Consider the following 22,312-nt stretch of genomic DNA (forward strand, 5'->3'; position numbering starts at 1 on the left):
GTATTAATATCCAATCAACACAAACTTGATTTTGGTTGAGCAGTTCAATAATTAATAAAACAATAAAACAAACTGCAATCAGCTATGTCATAGAAGAACCCGGGACTATCCTCAAACGGCAAGCTATATCCCCCCAGTGAAACACCGAGTCTCAATCAGCTAACGCTACCTTAGACGGGAAGCTCACCAAACTGTGGTGTGCCTACGGGGCCCGAGCCTAAATCACTTAAAGAGGCCATGATATGCTTGAGAAACGACTATAAAAGCGAGACGCCTGGCTGCCACCCCCTGTGGGCAAATGAACCGACCCACTCTCCAGACTCCAATCGCAGAAAGCAGTAGGCTTTCAATCAGGTGTGGCGTGTAGTAGGGCTGTGTTCAGATGTTGAAATGCGGTACTGTTAAATCTGGATTTATTCCTTACATGGACCAAGTGAACATGTGACACACACAGGATCGGTGAATTATCTGGAAGTTTGGATCTCTGGAATATATGTGATTGACAAGTGCTGTCAACGTCAATATCAAAATTGACAAGAAACTAAACATGTGTTTGTCAATGGACAGTGTTTGTGTACGATGTTATGAGAGTTCAATGGCACTGTAGTTTCAAACTGAAGTTTGTCAAATAGTCCTTTTGGAATTAACAGAGAGGGGTGTTCAAATGCTGCATTTCTATAGGTGCAGTGTTTAAATTGATGGCTTAACACCTGCATTAAACTTGTGGCGACCGTGGATGTACATTTCACCTGTGATGACTCGCACCTGGATTTCACGTTTCTGTAAGATCGGATCATAACATGTGGATACCATGGCTTGGACACAACATATACTTTCATTCTTGGTTGGATATTGTCTCTTAGCAGGTGAGAATTGTTATTGTTGTTTTGTGGAGTTGTTTTTGTTGTCTTATACGCTTTTGTTTTTGGGTAGAAACAAAAAACACATACCATACCACACGACCCACCTAATAAAAAAATCACCAGTGTTAATTTGCAAGCAAACAAATATCAAGTTAAATGCGATTCTGATATAAACCAAGTATCATTTTTTTTTAATAATTTTTGTTAAAATACAAATTACAATAAATTACCAACATCTTTTTTCACTTTTATGTAAACATGAGTTCGTAATTTATAGTTTGAATACTTTTCATAAAAAAACCCAACTGACATCAAGTCTGTAAGAGGTAAATTCTCTATAAAGTTTTCTCTAAATCCTCTGTCTATATAAGTAAGTAAAATGGCTGATGTCATTTAGAAAGATAAATTTATATTACAGCTATAAAGCCCAGTGTAATATATTTATAACGAGCCCTGAGTATTATTGATATATATACTCCGCTTGTGGATAACAAGAACTGTGTAATATAGATATATATATACACTGCCTGATGTGTATATGATGTCCAAATTACTGACTACATCTTCTGTATGGTACGATTCACTTGCTTGTAATTGAATGTGATGGCCCCATTTGGACTAGATAAACTGCCATCTAATCCTTTTCATCCCAAGAAGCCATTCTAGGCTGGTCTCAAAGACCACACAGAATCAGGATACCTTGCTGAAGAATCAGTTACTGAAATCAAGATTTCCAATTTTCAGGAAACAGTCTTGAATGGTGCCATAAAGTACACTGAGGACTGTCCAAATACATTCAAGTATCATAGCATGACTACAGTATAATTACATTTGTTTCATATTAAAATTCAGTTTGACTCTGAAATATGTTAATAAGAATTAACCTTTGAGCTAATTATTTGTTGAAACATGTTAAGTGAAGTTTACAACTGGATTAACAGGCAATATTGCATTTATTCCACAGGGAGTATGTCACATGTCACTGTGTACTACACGTCAGTATCACATGGAACAGCTGATTCCTACAATGACAGATATATATTAAATACATCCATTTCTTATGCTAATGAAACATAGCACCATGTGTTGCCAATGTTGAGAAATTGAAGATTCAGTGACCGTGTTGAGTTGTGTATTCTCTGGATGATTGGTCCTGACTATATTAAATGTGTTAGTCATGCAACGTCCATATCTTAAATAGGAAACCTTTGACTACAGAAATGTATTTATATATATTAAAAAATTTAATATTAAGTTACAAATAAGTTGTTCTGATGTCAACAGTGATGAACAATTGTGGTAGAACTATTGACAAATGATATCTACAAAAAGCAGTTCAAAGTTCTTTTTAGAACAACTTTGTCCAATGAATATATGGCAGTAATTTTTGTAATTTAAAAGCAAATGATACAAAATTTGAAAAAAATAATTTGAAGTGCGTTCCGGTACCTAAAAATTGTCATGAAATATGCAGGTAACATCTTTGTAGTTTCATGTTGGAACAAAAGTGAAAACAAATTGAGCCAAATGCATATATTAACAATGTTACACCATAATATATTGTATATCTATAATTATTCAAAGTGAAAATGTACAGTCAAATGATAAGGCTTTAAATACTTCGCAAACAAGTTAAGGAACACCCACAATACCCACCAGCCATGATAGATTAATTATAATCATTTGGAATCCTGGATGTTCTTAAACTTTTTTGAGTAGCATATGTTTTACAGGTAAAATACCAACTCAGAAAAACAAGGCTATAGTTTTGATGGTTCAGTGTTGTGATTTGTTCAGTGTTGACCAGTAAGTCAATACCCATGAAGGAAATTAAGGAACGACCAGCATGTGAACAGATTCACACCTATTGATCCCCATCCATTACAGTCTCACATATGTCCTGCCTAGCTTTACATAAAGACACAGGACAGAGAAGCCAGTCCTAATTCAAAATCAAATATAGTGTTGGTCTTATGTTTAAGACATTACGGTAATACAATCTCAGTTTCTGTCTGTCAAAGTAGGCGAGGGTCTTATTGGATGTCAAGTCTTGGTCGGAGGGTTGAAGTGGGGAGGGGTCACAGAAATGTGGGTGGGGCCAATTTTGGGGGGAATGGTAAATGGAGTAGGGTGATTCAAGATGGTACTGAAATTTTTGCTTGAAATTATTTTTTTGTTTCATGTGTGATGCTGGTTAGTATTGTTTGTGCTGATGTGTGAGAGGGGGTTGGGGGGAGGGGGGAGTAAAAGTGGGGAAAGGGAGATGTCTAGGGATGGTTTGAAGGTCTAGGGATGGTTTAAAGGTCTAGGGATGGTTTGAAGGTCTAGGGATGGTTTGAAGGTCTAGGGATAGTTTGAAGGTCTAGGGATAGTTTGAAGGTCTAGGGTCATCAATATATTTTAAATCCATTTATACCATATCCCTGTTTATTTCTAATCATCAGACTTCAGCAAAGAAGATAGTTTCATATTTGCAATCATGCTTTTCCATAAACTATATCAGGTGGAACCAAACAACGCTTATGTCTGTCCGTCAAAGATACGGCAATGTCTTCCAGACAAGTTATTGTTTATTCACCACAGAGAGATGGATTCAAGATGGTGGCCTAATCCCAAACAGATTGGAGTGGTTACACCAATTTATGAATAATAAATATGATTTTAGAACTAGACTTTTCAGTAATAGATACACTTAGAGCCCGAAGGCTGAAGATTGAATTTCAGCTAATGGACCAGTGATGGAGACAAGGAAATGTGGATGGATGGCCACACAGGAGGGAGAGAAGGAGAGAGACGGGGCTCGGATGAATAAAAATGAGTTTATGAGGAAAAAATGAGGGTAGGAAGATGGATAAGAGAGGGGGATGCACTATCGTTAAGTGAGGATCTGGCGTGATAAAATGTAAGGTGACAGAGAATCTGAAGAGAGAAGGACCTACAAAACTTGGCATATATATCATACATAGTTAACCTGAACAAGGCTGACATTTTTTTAGATGTTAATGTGTGTGTTTATATTTTGTACGTGGGTGGAATAAGGTTGAAATTCAATTTAATGTGATATACTATTTACCATAAACTCATTCTGAATGTGACAAAAACATCACAGAAATTGTAGTACTAAAAATATTCCATTTCACTTTAGATCAGGAAATTATATGTTTCTTAAATGCATGTCAATGGTTCTTATAATGTCATAGTGTATATCCTAATGTCATGGTGTATATTGAAGTGTATACCTTACATATCCGGTATCCATATCAAGGATGAGTGGTGTATATTGACAAATATGTCCCGCCAGACCTAAAGCTAGTGTACATGTTAACATTTATGTTGCAACTTTGTTGAGCTGGCAGGAAAGTTAAACCATACATATGTCGGCTTAATGAACGTATCCTTATGTCAGTTTGATGGACCTACCCTCATAGGGAAGGTGATTTAAAGCTAATGTCTTCTCTCCGGAACATAAAAAAAATAGTAAAAAGTCGTTAGGGAGTAATGGAGTTTTGTGAAGCTGTTCCGTTATTGGGGTTCGCCTGTGTATTGATTCCCCGACATGATACAGGTACACTGCTGTGCTTTGATCACCTCCATTCTCATGTAGAACTAGATCTATTTACTGGTAGAAGGACATGTGATGAGAAAATCACCAGTGTCTCTTACGATAAATTGTTTTCAAGCTAATGTGGTATTTGTAGGTATAATCTATGACAAAACATGAAAATCAGGGACACAATATCTTTTTCTAAGGGTCCCGTAGGAATGATGCGTTCAGGATGTGACATGACTCACAGATGTTGTAAAATACGTGTGTCATGGTGTTTTGGTCGTTGGGGAATGTTCAAACTGTGTTTGGGACTGGTGAACACCTGGTGTCATCGTTGGTCTGTTCTTGTGATTTTCACTCGTTTATTTCCTTTTTCACTCTGTGGTGCAGATAGACAAGACTGGTTAGTGTCTGACATTGGTATAGTCTGGTTAGTGTCTGGCATTGGTATAGACTGGTTAGTGTCTGGCATTGGTATAGACTGGTTAGTGTCTGGCATTGGTATAGACTGGTTAGTGTCTGGCATTGGTATAGACTGGTTAGTGTCTGGCATTGGTATTTCCCTGATTGTCTGAAGGTGTGACTGAATGTGACATCCAGCTTGAAGAAGTTGTCATACAAATAGATTTTGTCTTTACATACATTTCCCTCATTGTGGGGTTGTCTGAAGGTTCGTTTGGGGCTGAATGTTACATCCAGCTTGAAGAAGTTGTCTCACAAATAGTATTTCTATTTTTCAATGGAGCAAATGCATTGTTTCAAATTTTGAGTGCACATCAGTGCAAAGTGTCATATTCTGCCTTCTCTCCCTGTCAAATATATGTATGTTTAGAAATGCTTTCAGATGTTTGGAAGTGTTTGTATGCTTTGAAGTTTTCATGAATTTGTAGAAGAAGAACGCATACCGTCATGATCTTGAAAATACATGTCCAGTGAGTCAAATGCAGGTTTATATTTTAGAAAATGTTAGGAGTGTAAAAAAAAGTTAAGAAACACTACCATGATTACCACTGTTCAGTTTCAAGGAAACTAGTATATACTTAGTCTGTAAGATATCCGGTTTCTGTGTACAGTTTCCCTTACAACTGACAAGGACAGTCTATGTTCGTGTTAAACAGACCTTCATGTTGATACCCAAATATTATGAGGGATCGTGTATGTTATCCTAACCTAATAATTTATGCAGCATTTGCTAACACTAGTGAATACGAAGGCCGTCGTGAATACGTAACTCAATATTCGTGTTGACCGTCTCCCTTTTCACTGAACCTGGTGCTAGGCCCCTCAGTTTCTTTTATCTTTATTTTGCTTATCAAGTTGTGCAAAAGCAAATGTTTATTTTAGATGCTATGTACACTTTGATGTTTTGAAAACTAGCCGATCTGAATAATCCCGTTGAGCTGTTGAGACGACTGTTTTCACATATGCACTGGGGAGTCTAGGTGACATGTTTTGGAGCTGGTTGAAGTGAAACTATAAACAATTTGTCATTTGTTTTAGGAAAAGAGTAAAACTCTGATTATATGGAAATAATAAACATAATGTATGTTGTTATTTGAAAAGAGTAAAGTTTGATTTAAAATGAAAAACCACATGTCTATTACCCTCGATATAGGTCAGATTTTGGGTGTCACACATAATAATAGTTGTTTGGAATATATTTCATGATATTTATGGTTGGAAAAGAATGTTTTGCTCTGAGGGTCTTAATAGGATATCCTATTTCAAAGAGTATATATAATTATATATAATTTATATAAAGTTTAGATGTATGTATTGGTAAGTTTCTTAAAAAATGAATGTATCCAGTCATTCATTAACAGAAAATGGGTTGTAAAGTTTAAAAAAGTTATTGTTTTGTTGAGCAGTGATGCATTTGTGTATCATTGTGTTGAAATGGCAGCCATTTTGAATGCGCATCTGCTGTTAAAAATCAAGCAAACAAAACCGTTTTCCACGCGGAGATTGTATGCATTGCCAAACAGTGTTCCCAACACGAGTCGAGATTCTTAAAAATGAGATTTTTCATTTCAGTGAATTTGAACAAAAGCTGTGCTTGTGCAGCTCCAATCTATTATGTTTAAACGTGCATGTCAGTGAGTAATTGGGATCTTCAACAGTTGGCTTGTCACAGATGGTTTACGGTGCAACAGGTAATGGCAAATCTCAGTCGCTAAGGTTGTTGTGAAGGAGAATATTTTCAGATATACAAGGATGTGCTTGTGTTTAGACAATGGAGAGTATGAATTATAACTGACTGAAGATGGATATGTATTACTGAAAAAGTTTGACAATCATTTGTTTTGTGAATGTCTAAAGTTACTGCAAGGGTTAATGTGCTGCTCGTCATTGGGTTAATCAAATCTGAATCAAGAACTTCACCCCAACTCACATTCTTCTCAAATCGCACCTTTATTTACTTGAAAACAGTCTGGCAAACAAACCCAGAATCAATCTAACGAATACCTGCTCTGACAACGTAAAACAATCGAGGGGGACTCCATTCAGGCTTGGTGTTTTCAATAATTGCTGAATAATTAGGTTGACCGTGTAATAGTACATCTTCCTCAACCAAAACTATATGCCAAGATTCATGTTCATATAATGAGTCACTACTTCAATCCTTGACGTATAAGTATTGAGATGAAATACTTTGAATAACTTATTTGACACGTGTATAATCTTGTGTAAGATACCTTCAAGGGCAGCAATAGGAAAACATAGCTGCTCAATGTTCGGAGGTTATGATCGGGGAATATTCTGAGCCTGTTGGTTGAATCAGTGCACATCAAACGTCGTGTTCAAGGCAGGTAGAAATATGTTCCACAAAGGCACAGGATTATTCAAATTTGTCCCGTACAGCCCGACTATAGTCTGAATGGAAGCAACAGGCATTGAAATCATAGTCGTAATGTCACTTTATGACATACTGAATTGAGCACAAATGTTTTCTATGGCGAGCAAGCATTTGGCTGATAGAAATATGGGTGTATACGCTTGTATGAAAACATCGCTGAGGGATTGGTGTCTTGTGAATAGACCGTCAGCAAGGTATAATTGTAGCACAATAGAAGGGAGATTAATGAGCCAATTTAATAATCATGTTTAGAAAGCTTGTATGTTGAAAGATGAATTCGGATGCTTTTCGTTTACTGTCAATTCAGTGAACTGAGGTATGGTTTGAGTGTTATTTTATAGTTGAGGAAGTTTATGTATACGATTATTAGAATCAAATGTAAGGTTTATTTGGTATTAAGTACTTCTGTGAATTGAGAGAAATTAATGTCAGAGAAAATGTTGGATTGGCTGTAATGCTTTTTGTGTTCAATTTCTTTAACAGGGACGTATATTTTTGTGCGAGCGGCTGATGTGATTCCCTGGAGTAATATGATAATTTTATATAATGTGAAAGTATGGTATCGAAAAATCTGTGTCTTAATGATGGATACACTGTCAGCTTCAAACACAGGCACAGTGGAAGTAGATTTGTCTGAACAGGAAAATATGGGCGAATGAGTGAGTCCAGTTTTACGCTGCACTCAGCAATATTCCAGCTATATGGCGATGGTCTGTAAATAATCAAGTCTGGACCAGACAATCCAGTGATCAACAGCATAAATGTTGATCTGTACAATTGGGATACAATGACATGTGTCAACCAATTCAGCGAGCCTGACCACCCGACCTGTTGGACGCTTCATACGACAAACATGGGTTACTGAAGATCAATTCTAACCCGGATCTTCATGGGTCTGAAAATATGAACGCATTGCACAGTGGAAGTAGATTTAGATGGACACAATAATATGAACACACAAACTCCGTGCACCAGGATGTCAGTGAGAATGAACCACGATCCTATTTCCGATTAATCCTGTTCTCATGTCAGTCGGTGTGGGATGAATTTTGTATGAGATTCATGCGCTAGTTGTGACTTTTACTTTTGTGATCGTCTTCTCTTCTGGGAAATGGTTTGTGATTTTCGTGGCGAGATGGATTACCTGGGCGTACCTTGGCCACCTGGACAGAATAATTTACTGTTATTTGCCTTGATAAGGATTGATTGAGGAAGGACACAACATGGGCGTGTGGAAAAACATGAGCGTGAACACCATATCTTCATGATATATGTAATGAAACAAAAAATAATGGAATTGTGGACGTCTCAACTTCTGATGTAACGGTTTTGTAGCCATCTGTGGGATTGGTTAGATACAAGATAAAAGATATTCATTGTGCACAAATCCATGTAAAAACAGTGGCATTATTGTAAAATCTTTATAAATTGATGCATAGGTGAATATAACACTACCACCAATACAGACAGTTTGTCATGGTTACGGATCTTGAATACATGTAGTACCATTTGTGACCAATGTGAGGGCTGGTGGGTAGCCTAGTGGTTCAAGTGTTCGCTCGTGACGCCGAAGACACAGGTTCTATTTGCCACTGGGGTACAATGTGTTAAGCCAACTTGGGGCATTATACGGTGTGATATATTTAAACGTGTTTTATTTCCAAAAGAAACATGGATTGGTAAAAAGCAAAATGATATTACTGGAGTATTTCAAAAAGCAGTATAGAAACCATATTCACTCACTCACTCAGCCATGTTGACACTTCATGGTTCATCTGTCTCTGCCCTGTATAATGTTGTACTGCTGAATGTGTTCTGTATAGAAGTGTACAGTTTTAATAATGTGGCTGCATTCAGAGTTTATCAACCTTTGGTCAGCGGGTCAAAAAAATAAATGAAATTTGCCAATATGGAATAATGGAGATGTGACAAGAATGTATCGTGACATCATGAAGGCCACAGCTGCAGTATCATAACCAATGTTCCGTTACGATAAAACAAATACGTGACCGATAGTTTACACTGACAGACATTGTTTGCTGATATTATTTGGCAAATACTCCTTCGACTTCTTGTTTGTTGCCAAAGTCAGGTGTCAAAACCAATCCTAAAGCAGTCCAGGTCATGGTTTCGAGGGGTCAATATTGCATATTGAGAGAATGGTGTTTGAGAAGTTGGTATTTACGTACACTAGTGACACTCGCCGCTCCCTTGCTTCTTCGCGTGATCTCGACATGAACACTGAAGTGGTAAACCCTGTTGAGTTCAGTTTGTATGTTCGTTAACAGGTATTGTAATTTTTAACATCTCTAGGGTATTCTTTTTCTCCCTTTGGGAATTTGCTCATTCTGAAAAGGTTGCTGATTTTGTTTGAAGTGTTGAAGAAAATCTTTGTACAAAGAGTGTCAACTGAAAAAGCTAGTGAAAATTATAGTCATTTATGGTTTGGGTTGAATTTTTTTTAAATCTGATTGATGGTTTGCAGTAACCATTTGTGCTTTGAGATAGTTTTTTGCACAATTTTTAGTGAGATGCAAGAAGTGGAGAGACAGTTGTCACATATCTCTGTTTTTCTTTGAAGTTAACACATCAGAGAGATGGCTTTTCAGCAAGATTTACACAAACTTATGAAGTTTATCTCAAATCATCAGAGGTCAAACATTTTGAGTAAGAGGTTACGTGATTGAAAACATCATCAAACATTTTGAGTAAGAGGTTACGTGATTGAAAACATCATCAAACATTTTGAGTAAGAGGTTACGTCATTGAAAATATCATCAAATAAACCTGAACAGCTGGAGTATGTTTAAAATATCACTATAAAAATGATGACCTAAATACGATGTTATTTATTATTTCCATAAGTGACTAGACTAAACACTTGGAGCTTACTGACCCAGAGATCACATACAACAGGTGCTTGTTTCTCAAGGTTTTTGTTAGACATGTTTATTTTCCTGCCAGAAAATCCATAGTTAATGTACTGAGATATTTCCCAGGAAACTATATGTGTGGCCATTATATGAAAGTGGAGGAAAACATCTTTCATCTTAACGGTCATCAGACACTTGTTTGTTCCGTTTCTTCAACTTCTCCAGACATTACTCGGACCATCCTGAGAGTTTCAAAGACTTTGGGACTTAGGTCAGTGGGAAGATATAGATCAGCTGACCAGATCCCCGGGATGTAAGAAAACATCTTCCCCACCTCGCTCTTTATGAGGTCAGGCATGGGGAGAGTGACCTGTGATAAAATGTCGTATTGTCAGCCGATCTCAAACCAGAGGGTGGCGGCCATTTGTTCGAAAGCATCTTTTACCTTCTTTCTTATAATAAGATAAGATATTTATTGCATAGCATTCCATAAAGGGACAGCGGCAATATTCTATAAACTACAGGTATAAACACAGTAGGTACAAAGGTTACACAGCAGAAATACACAGATACATTCCACATGTAAATGAGCTACATTATAACAATTCCAAAAATATATGTCGTATAACGACCTGGAAACAATATGAGGAGTGAGGAGGCTTTGGTGATACAGGGAATCTATTTAACATTGTAAATATGATGACATATCTTGGAGATTGTTTCTGTTTATTTGACATCTGTTTGTAAAAATTGTTAAGAATTGGTCCTTTTTGCAGAGTGTAGCAAATTCTTGATCATGATAAAGGATTGTTTGTAGAAGTGACTCCCTTTCTGGCTTTAGTTTATACAATGTTGCTCATCTTCTAAGATATTACATGTTTCACAGGGACGTTGTTCTAGTGATGTTGCAGGATTTGTATATCTTCCAGTTTAAGTTTTGAGTTTATGATTACTTAACCTTAGTTTTGAGAAATGTGATTATTGAGCTTTGTATTTGCAATGAAACAGATAATTCTCGAGAGTTATGAATATCAATTTTAAATATTCCAAAAGATTCAAATTTTGTTTGAAAAACATCATAACTACCATATGGTCATAACTGACGTCAAAATGTAAAGTTGGACATTTTTAGTTTCAACAGAATTCAAAGTTTGAAACAGTTGTGACACAAACCCTACATGAGGGGTTAGAACGGGTCTGTTTCCATCACTTCCATGGTGCAGAACAACTCCGAAGCAGGTGCCAACCCCCTCGGTGACTTATCAGACATGTTTATGCTTTTAAGTCTGGGGTCAGTTCATTCTGGAGGAATTCATCCCCCTCAGCAGGTGAATCTGCTGGATGGTGGAATCATTAAACGCCAGGGGTGGGGCATGATGAGATAACAATCTTCCCCACGAGAGTTTCAAAGTATATTTTCTTTCCTAATTTGAGTTATAAAAAAGATAGAGTTTCTGATAAACTAAATAAGAAGGGGGGACGTTTGGTGTTTAGATAACTTGGGCTTTGTGAGTTTGGAATTTTGATAAGTCAATTGCCGCGGGAGTATGAAAGAATTTGCTTGGTGTTCTAGGGAGCATGATTTTTGCAGGGTAAAAAAAAATGTGGAAAAGCGATTTTTCAGCTGTGTTTGTATAATCCTTTGCGTCATGTTTGGAGATAAAGTTTGTTGTCAAGGGAAATGTCAGATCCGGCTCTGTCTTAATTAACAACGGGAGCAGTCTGTTGGTTTATCTCACAGTATACAAACCTGGATGACTTGCTGCAGTGACTCTTGGTTGTTGTTGTTTACACCACAAATAACATATAAAATATAGTTATCAGTTTTCAGGGAAATAGTGTTATTCACCAATGGCATGTCAAATTGGAAACAAAACATGTATCCTAAAATTAAGCTCATTCATCCAAATTATAGGTTTTGCTAGGGGACTTAATGTAAAAAAAATTCAGCTGATTTCAATTTTATTCTAAATGTAAGGCTTTGCTGAACTGGGAATCTACAACTGATGTTTACAAGATTCAGATTGAAATCGGTTTCCCAGGGTTTATGCTTGACCTATAAAACTGATGGCAACTCTTTATCTGGTCAAAGGGTTCAATAGCTTAACTATCTCAACATTATCTTATCTAGTGTCCATGGTTTTATGTAACTCTGCAAGTTTAAGAGATTTGGTCAGACTTTGTGAGAATGATTGTAGCTTTAATGACAAAGGTTTATTCACACCTGCCTCTCGGCGACCAGGGAAAAGTAACACCTGAACTGGGCAAGGCTGGACAGTGAAAGATTAGGCAATAGCCAAGGGTCTGTTTGATGATGTGAGGAATTGTTACCAAGAATTGTCTTGTGTGGCCATTTGTTTGAAACAGCAGAAGATACACATTCAAATGAATTATCATAATTTGGAACACTGTGGAATTGTTACAAAGAATTGTCCAGTGTGGCCATTTGTTTGAATCAGCAAAAAATACTGATTCATATGAATTGTGATAATTTGGAACACTGGAATTGTTACAAACAATTGTCTTGTGTGGCCATTTGTTTGAAACAGCAAAAAATACTGATTCAAATGAATTATCATAATTTGGAACACTGTGGAATTGTTACAAAGAATTGTCTTGTGTGGCCATTGTTTGAATCAGCAGAAAATATAGATTCAAATGAATTATCATAATTTGGAACAGTGTGGAATTGTTACAAAGAATTGTCTTGTGTGGCCATTTGTTTGAAACAGCAGAAAATACTGATTCATATGAATTGTAATAATTTGGAACACTGTGGAATTGTTACAAAGAATTGTCCAGTGTTAAAGAGTATAATTGTTGAGTATATTTGGGAACAGTGGGGGTAGATGGTGGCCAGAGGGAGGTCCATTAAGTGAGAAAGGTTTGATTGTTAATTAAACTTCTATTGTGGGTATTCCTTTGAAAGGGAAGAGAAACTGCTTTCATAAAAGCTCTCATAAGTGATAGTTTTGTGTGAAATTGTTGTAATGTTTGTGTTTGTGTAATAGACAATGAGGATTATGTAATAACCACATGCTGTGCTGTGGTGATATGTTGGCAATGTTACAATAGGAATCTGTTATGGACATGTGTGTCAGGGCAGAAACATTAGTTTCACGGATTCCACATGTAATATAGAGAATAGGTGTGAAGTGAGGCATGTTTCATGTGGATGAGGTAACAACCAGTGGGGGTGGGGTGGTGGTGTGTGTGTCAAGTTTGGGGGTTAGTGATTGTTACTAGATAATGATTTGCTGTAATAACATGGGGGTGTGGGTATTCATTTGAAAGAGGAAAAAATTTCCTTTCATTCAAGTTGTGATATTACAGAGGTTGATGCAGAGGATGAGGTGGGGATGATGGAACTTAAATCACAATCAAAGGGGCTAAGTCGAACATGTTGAAGGTGGGCTTATTACTCCTGGGACTAGGGCTACTGTTTAGTCACAGTAGGTGATGCTCCCTTTGATTTCTATATAATACTGAGCTGTTTTTGATCAATTCAAAATTATGTTTCTTTTATTTGTACATACTTTGTTTTGTGTATTTAGTAATGGGCTTTCTTCCCTTCCAAAGAAATCATCAGATCTACTGACATTGTTTAATTGGTTGTTGTTTAAAAGTTCACGTCCTGGTTTTACATATTTAATAAAGGATATTCTGCCCATCCAAACAAATAATCAGATCTATTGTTGTCTGTTGGCTTGTTGTTTATAACTTCACTTGTTTTGCGTGTTTAGTAATGGGTTTTCTACCCTCCCAAAGAATTAATCAGATATGTTGATGTTGTTTGTTAGCTTGCTTGTTGTTTAACGCTGCACTAATTCTGCTGTAACACGGCAACCAGATCAGGCAACCTGGACATCCAATCACATTAGTTCCAGACAATTCTGGTAACTGAAGACCAATTCCAACCCAGTTTTTCATGGGTACCCTTGTGATATAAATCTTATCAAAAGTAGACATACTGCCTATATGTTCAAAAGTATCTCACAGTCATCCATCTCCAAACATCCGCTGACGAGCAAAGTAGCTAATTTTAATAGCTGACTGAAGTCAACAACACTCTTCCATTATCTAATCAGAAAGTTAAGCAACACACAGATAACGCGGGGAAACGGTGCCACGTTATCGAGAGACAGCTGTGTTGGGTAAGAGGGGTACACTGTTTGCTGGAACCTACTTGCCAGCTTATAACCCTCCTTCAACCTGTCATCTTGACACACAAGGGCGGAAAGAATTATCTGGTGACAGACCAGTTTACCATTTCCATAAACATGCTGAATAAACTTTGTCATTTGCTTGGAAAATTTCTAGATTGTGACCAAAACATTTATATACTGGGACAGGAAAACTGATTTGGTCTTATCCAGTTCATCCCCATGGTAACAGACTGTGTCATAGCTTATCCTGACTGTTCATGTTATTTCTTGAATGTGTATATTTATAGTATAAACATTTTTCAATACCATGGTGATTGGAAGATAACATTTATACCATGGTGATTGGAAGATAACATTTATACTATGTTGATTGGAAGATAACATTTATATCTTTCAAACAAGTGGATACAGTGTAATGTTACATAACTTCTTACATACTATTGTAATATTGCATAACCAATTACCTATCTTACATCCCCATAAAGATCTGGGTTGGAATTGGTCTTTGGTAACCCATGCTTGTGGAAAGAGGTGACTTACAGGTCAGGCTCACTGACCTGGTTGATATAGGTCATTGTATCTCAGTTGCGTAGATCGATGCTCATGATGTCGATCACTGGATTGTCTGGTCCAGACGGAACTGATTACATCACATAATCTTGTCAAAATACTGCCGCCTTGAAATAAGTGGGTGATGAATTATATAATTTCATGATTTAAAGTTTATGTTACATTAAGAAATTGTCTGGATCATTTGCTGTATAATAAGGTATTATGCTCGGAACATTGATGAAAATAAATAAGTAAATAAATAGTGAGTGAGTGAGTTTAGTTTTACGCCGCACTCAGCAATATTCCAGCTATATGGCGGCGGTCTGTAAATAATCGAGTCTGGACCAGACAATCCAGTGATCAACAACATGAGCATTGATCTGTGCAATTGGGAACAGATGACAAGTGTCAACCAAGTCAGCGAGCCTGACCACCCGATCCCGTTAGTTGAGCCTCTTACATCAAGCATGGGTTACTGAAGATCAATATTCTGAGCCAGACCTTCACGGGTAAAAGAAAGAAAGAAAGAAAGAAAGAGAAATAAATAAATAAATAAATAAATAAATAAATAAATAAATAAATAAATAGATTTTAGCTTGTCAATAGTTTGTAAATAGGTATTAATGATATATTTTCCTGTTTGAGACATAAAGAGTATCTGATATGTGCAGTTATCCAGCTAGAACCAAAATCAGTGAGCACGCCACTCACAGTCAGTCGGAGATAAAGATTGAGTTTACTCTAAGGTGAATCTACTCATTCGTCAGAGATAAGAACGAGGATGAAGCACATTTACAATGCATCATTGACATATACAATATGTAGGGTCCGTGGAGCTCTTAAAGCAAAGTTGATGGAATCTGTATATTGCTTAAGTATGCTGGGACTGAACTGAAACTGATAGGGAGAAGCTGATATTTATCATGGAAACTTTCTTCTTCTTTCTTTATTTAAAGTTTTCAATTTTCATCAGTAATCATTAGGATTCATTAATTATTATTATGAGAATAACTGTGCGTATAGTTATGATGGTGAAAAGCAGTTGATGGTGATGAAGCTAACTGCTGATGGTGATGGTGATGGTGATGCTGATGAGATGGACAATATATTAATCATTTGATATCAACATAATGGTGAACATGATCCTCATGACCATACGTTTGATCATGTAAGGTGGTAATGATTGACAGTAATGATGATGACTGAGATGACAGCAATGACGATGATGATGCTGATGATGCTGACACAATGATGATAATTATGATTAAGATGACAACAGTGACTACAATGATGATGACAATGACAATGATGATGATGATGATGATGATGATGATGATGATGATGATGATAATGATTGTAATCACAATGACATCAGTGACGACAGCAATGATGACAATTAGGGTGATGATGATGATGGTGGTGGTGATGATGATGATGATGATGGAGATGGTGATGATAATGGTGACTACGATGTTGATTATAATGATGATGATGATGATAAGCATGTTCCATAGCACTCTAATGGAAAAGGTTCATTATTTGCTGGTACATCAACTTGCCTGTGTACAGGAAGCTGCCGTAGTTTAAGTACATCACAGGTTAGTGTAGTGGAACTGCCACGCTATATCTCTACCACAAAGGGCCATGTCTTTCAATCAGCACTAAAGCCATAAACCAGATACATTTTCATTTTTCCGTTTCAATTTTCATCTATAATAAATTACAAAACTGTTATCAAGTCAAAAACATATTGGTCAATTATATATTATTCATAGCCTTTTTGTACAATCATGAATCTTTCTGGCTTAAATGTAGTACTTCAATTTGCACATTTTAACATAAAGAGGGGATTAATAATTTATGGGATGTTGAAAGCATCACTTGGCAAGAGGAGTATATGATTTGTTCCAAGGAAAATATCACTTTCTTGCGTCTCTAATCGTTTAACCATTTAAATGTTAGATTGAAAATAGGTAAGATTGTTTATCATGCTGGTTTCCATGTAGAAATAATCAATTTCTTCAGAAAGGTTGTTGACATACATTTGCAATTTGTCCTTATTATTGTAATTGGTGAAATCTGAAAGTTTTTTATTAAGGAGGTTAAAATCATATTTCATCTAAAACTTGCTTCCTTAGACAGTATTGACACCACTACAATGAAAGTACATTTCTATGGTTTGCTGATGATTGTGACATCATTGTTTACACAATCAAATGACATCACTGATCCCTGCTGCCCATTTTACACTAAATAAGGCCTTGATCAGGTGATCAGGTGATCACGTGGTTGATGTTATGATGACCAATCTTCAAAGGTATCTGTGTAAATATGTGTGAAAAGACCTGAAAGTCTTTTGTTCTCTCATAAACCTGTTTTAACTACATACAGCTTTTCTTCTGAAGGTGTTGTTTGGTAGCCCAGGTGTTAATGTGTCGGCTAATCACAGTGAAGTTCCAGGTTTAATTCTCCACACAAGTACAGTAAAACCTGTATATGGTGCTTGTGACCTTAATATAGCTGAATAGTGTTTCAATCTCACCAAAGGTGCTGTACATCAATGTAAACTGGAAACTGAAAACAATACCTAGCATTTAAGAGATAAATTATTCTCTTGAGGTGCAGCATATGAACATTCCAGTATTATCCATATGTCCCAGTCTACGGCATGGTTCATATACAAGTTGTCAGGGAAATATCATCACATGTGCATGTGTCCGTGAAGTCTCCCATTAGAGCAGAAGAGGTAATTCCTTGTAAATCATAGATTTTAGAAAGATATACTTAATATTTATAAGACCTGTAAAACAGTGTTCAAGGACCATTTATTGTTTTGCGTGAAGGAGTGAGTGGAAAACCTTGTAAGTAGGGAAAACCCATTATGTATGGCAATATATCATGTTAGAAGCCATCACGAGAGATAAGATGCTAAGGTTAGTCTAATGGAAAGTATCATCTTGCTATATATTGATCGCAATATTAGTTTCGGCTGTTTTTGTCATCTTCTTGTGGAGTCGTAATGGAAGAAAGCAATTTGTTTTATAAAAATATTTTCATCTTTGGGAATTTAAAAAAAAAATATACATATAAAAAGTAATTTGCGAAATAGTCAAATTAGAATCAGCTTTTATCTCACAAAGGGGTTCAATAGTTTGTGTCATCTTCATAAGCCATTGTCTCAAGTAGTTTAATCTGTTAATGTTAGTAGTTAAACTGTTAAATGAATATTGAATCTTTGTAGAATATGGCTTAATTCTCTTTCATATAGGTATTTTCATGATTCATAATGGTTTGGTCAATCCTGATTCAACATGGTTGATCTGTCTTTAATCAACATGGTCGGTCTGTCATGTTTATGCGTTGTTGATCTACCAGGATTCAACTTGGTCGGTCTGTCATGTTTATGCGTTGTTGATCTACCAGGATTCAACATGGTCGTTCTGTCATGATTCAACATGGTCGGTCTGTCATGATTATGCGTTGTTGATCTACCAGGATTCAACATGGTCATTCTGTCATGATTCAACTCGGTTTTACAAGATAACATGGTTGGAATATCATGATTCATCATGGTTTGACATAATTCAACACGGTCTGTCATCATTCTGTCAGCATAGTTGTCATGATTCATATTCATGATTCAAGTGGGGCCTGACCTGACTCCGATAGACTCTGTCATGATTTATCCATGTTTACCATATATCATGATTCAACATATGCCTTCTATCTGATTATTGAAGTCTCTTTCACATTTCAACCCCTTTCGTAGCCTAATGGTTTAAGCGTTGGCTCGTCACGCCGAAGACCCATGGGCACAATGTGTGAAGCCCATTTCTGGTGTCCCCCGCCTAATGTTGCTGGAATATTGCTAAAAGCAGCGTAAAACCAAACTCAGTCAGTCAGTTCAACCCCTTTCGAGATCAAGCCAGGGTCAATCCCGATTTCAAACAGTATCTATCTATTTTAATTGCTGCACGAGCCGTGTATTTACCACAGACCTACACCGCTCTCTGTCACAAATTGAATTGTGACCTTTTACATGCCCTTTCCAGGTAGATAACGAGTTTACCTGATAATTTACCTGTCCGTCAGTTTGTGAGGAAAAGATGAGGGGAGGCCTGATGGTGAATCACTGTCAGCAGGCCTTGTGAACACATGGGCACAGTTTAACGAAATATTTACTTTGTTCTGTCTTCCTGTTGTGACATTGTGTGTTCCAATCACTACAGGATTGGGCCGTGTCATGTCTCTGTAAACATCGTCTAAAGTTTGTCCAAGAGTTTTTATTGTAAAATCATGACCGATATTTATTGCACTGTTTCAGAACTTTCATAATTCAGCCATGCCACAATCAGTGTGAAAATGACGATTGTTGGAACAGACCTTTTGTGGCTAAAATGAAATATTGTACAATCAAACTCATCCAAGGTTTGGATATAAATAGATATGCCATACTTGATTGAAAAAATGCTCAGGTACATGAATAGTTTTATAGAAGTCTTATCTTCGCAGTTTCTTTACTTACGAATATTTGTGAAAAGACGATTGTTGGAACCGACCTTTTGTGGTTAAAATGAAATATTGTACAATAAAAACTCATACCAGTTTTGGATATAAATAGATATGCCATACTTGATTGAAACAAATACTCAGGTACATGAATAGTTTTATAGAAGTCTTATCTTCGCAGTTTCTTTAATTACGATGGGATACATGAGGGGCTGATATGTTTATCCGCCATGTTATACACGATAATTGAAATTATGTTTTCAGACTGTGAAAAACACAAATATCTTGTCCTGTATCTGTAGCGATGTGTGTGGAGACGAACAGTCGAGACTGTAATCCTCCTGAAATGAGAAACATGTGGAGTACGTGTATGAGATCGGTCAGTGGTCACTCTCGGGGGCCAGCAGGGTCAAAGGGTCTGACCAATGGTACATGAGCGTGTGCTACATTGTGTAGTTAGTCAGCACGGGTCCTGTCAGACAGCTTCAGGTTGTGTTTGAGACATCCCGGACAATACCGCACAATATTTGGTCAGGGATTGGCGAGTTTACTGGCTCCAGAGAAGGCACCAATATATGCATAAAGGCCATAAAACGTTTTTTGTTTACTTCTTTGTCTAACATTGTTTATGTGTTTACTTTTGAAAGAACAGAAATTTGTAATTATTTTATTGTCTACTTTGATAACTTTGTCTTATTCATTAGATGAGTGAGTGAGTGAGTTTAGTTTTTACGCCACTTTTAGCAATATTCCGGCAACATCACGGCGGGGGACACCAGAAATGGGCTTCACACGTACCCATGTGGGGAATCGAACCCCGGGTCTTTGGCGTGATGAGTGTACACTAGGCTACCCCATTGCCCTGTGAATTGGGAAATACGATATATACAAAATGTGTATAGTTGTCACGAGGGACACGATATATATTTTTCTGGCTACTGTCTATACATTCACGAATACTTTATTCATATTCTGATTTGCAAAACACCTCAGTTGGCACGAAGTTTGTAAGGAATCACAAACTTAATGGTAACATAAAGCACCAATGATTATATTGTACGTCCCACCACCCACAAGACAAGGGGGGTGTTATAGATGATATCTGTACACATGGAATACGGCTTCACTGACTCCTTCTGAAGCAATGAACTGACCAATAGGGCCATGTTGCTGTGTATACCCCTCAGACCTCCTGTCGCTGGTTCGGGGATTCATATTGTATTTGAAGGTTATGGTCAAGGGACTGTATTGACCATTGTAAGGAGGAGCTTTGTGGTGATGCAGGGCCTGGCCCCATCTAGATCATGCTTTACAAATTTAAGAAGAAAAGATCTTTTTGACAAGGGTTCTGCCATTTTGTGTGTTTTTTGTGTTTGGGGTGTATGCATGTCACGTTAATGTTGGCTACAAAAGGGGCCTGGGTCTGACAGATGAAGTGGACGGGGCTCCGAGAATGGTCTTTTGGAATTATCATGTGAAATATTGATATGCTGGAATAAAGGTTAACGGTTTGATAAGCTCGTTCAAACAGCCCGATATCAGTGGATTATATCGTTCATATGCTTCTCTGATTGATGGTTTGATGTCAAAAGATTGTCAACATTTCCTTTCAGAAGAATCTGTCAGCTTTAACTTGCAGCTTGTCCTTCAGTTTGAATCAAACATGATGTAGCCCTGCGCCTTACACCCAATGAAATTCAACATCATGATCCCTAATTTTTGACAGGTTACTTTCTTGAAATAGTCGACTTTAATGACGGCTTTGTCACACTTTGATATCATGAACTATTTTCGTATAAATCAAACGAACCGACCTGTATGATTGATATCGAATCATTAACCCTTTGATTTTTTTGTTGGAAATCACACTCTGTCATTCCTGTGTCATATCTGTGTCACACCTGTGTCTTACCTGTGTGATACCTGTTATATCTGTGTGATACCTGTGTAATACCTGCATCATACCTGTGTAATACCTGTGACACATTTGTGTCTTCCTTGTGTCATACCTGTGTAATACCTGCATCATACCTGTGTAATACCTGCATCATGCCTGTGTCGTACCTGTGTCACACCTGTGGTTCCTGGTTATCACCTGTGTTGTTCAAAGAGGCAACTACAGTTCAACTGAGGTTACTGTTGAGACTGGTCATATATTAACCATCCAGTCAACATTTTACAGAGTTGCTAAACCAGTCGTGTGCAGTGGACATGTGTTTCTTCAGAACCAGAGGTACCGAGTTCTTACGACAGTTCCACAAGGATCTGCTTGGTCCTGCCTACTAGGAGCTGCTTGACTCTTTACTTACAGAGAGTGATTTCTTCAGTCAATAGCCAGACACAAGGCAGGGTTAAAATAGTCCCTGATGAACGACACACAAGTGTACGCTGCCCACGGCTAATTCCAATTGAGAGAGAGTGCAGCCTTGTTTCTTTACATTGTGGGTGAAATCTGTTTAAGAGGGCGAGAAAATCAAAACTTCTATTGACAAAAGGCTGTAAGATTTCATGAGCACATGTCGTTATGCTCCACGCATTGCATCACCCGAACACGTCAATATTTCAGAAACTCCCCGAAGCTCACAGATTAACTACTCTGGAAAGTTGTCTGCAGCCAGAATGAAGAGGTCTCGCGGACATTTTCAGCTAAATTGGCACTTGTGTGATAAGCTAAAAAAGTGCACACTCCAAGATCATTTCGGAGTTAATGTGCCTTTCAGCCAAATTGACTACTCCGATATTAAGATCTCTTCTTTGTTGTTGATGCCATATAGTATTGTTGCCAATAATAGACGTTAAATTGAGTACATTATACATTTTGTATCTCAATGTTATTTTCTAATTTCAATATGAAACAGTTTAATATAAGTATCACTCAAGAACTTAGATGAATCATACATCTTAAGAAATGTTTTTTAATAATTTGTATTAAATCAATAAGAACA

The 22,312-nt window shown here is 37.1% G+C and overlaps 1 protein-coding gene across 3 annotated transcripts in view; it reads left to right on the forward strand.

Annotated features, from left to right (window-relative positions):
* The first annotated feature begins 334 nt into the window (after nt 1–334).
* The window catches only part of LOC124255507 (hemicentin-1-like), a 97,914-nt gene continuing 75,936 nt past the window's right edge, over nt 335–22,312 (forward strand). For all 3 annotated transcript variants that reach the window (XM_046689442.1, XM_046689443.1, XM_046689444.1), the window contains exon 1: nt 335–866. In XM_046689442.1, coding sequence (XP_046545398.1) covers nt 812–866 — 55 coding nt within the window. In that variant the 5' untranslated portion in view covers nt 335–811. The remainder of the gene's footprint in view (nt 867–22,312) is intronic.

This window comes from Haliotis rubra, unplaced genomic scaffold, assembly GCF_003918875.1.
Source record: "Haliotis rubra isolate DU_JTF1 unplaced genomic scaffold, ASM391887v1 Scf600, whole genome shotgun sequence".
In the NCBI taxonomy this organism is placed as follows: Eukaryota; Metazoa; Mollusca; class Gastropoda; order Lepetellida; family Haliotidae; genus Haliotis; species Haliotis rubra.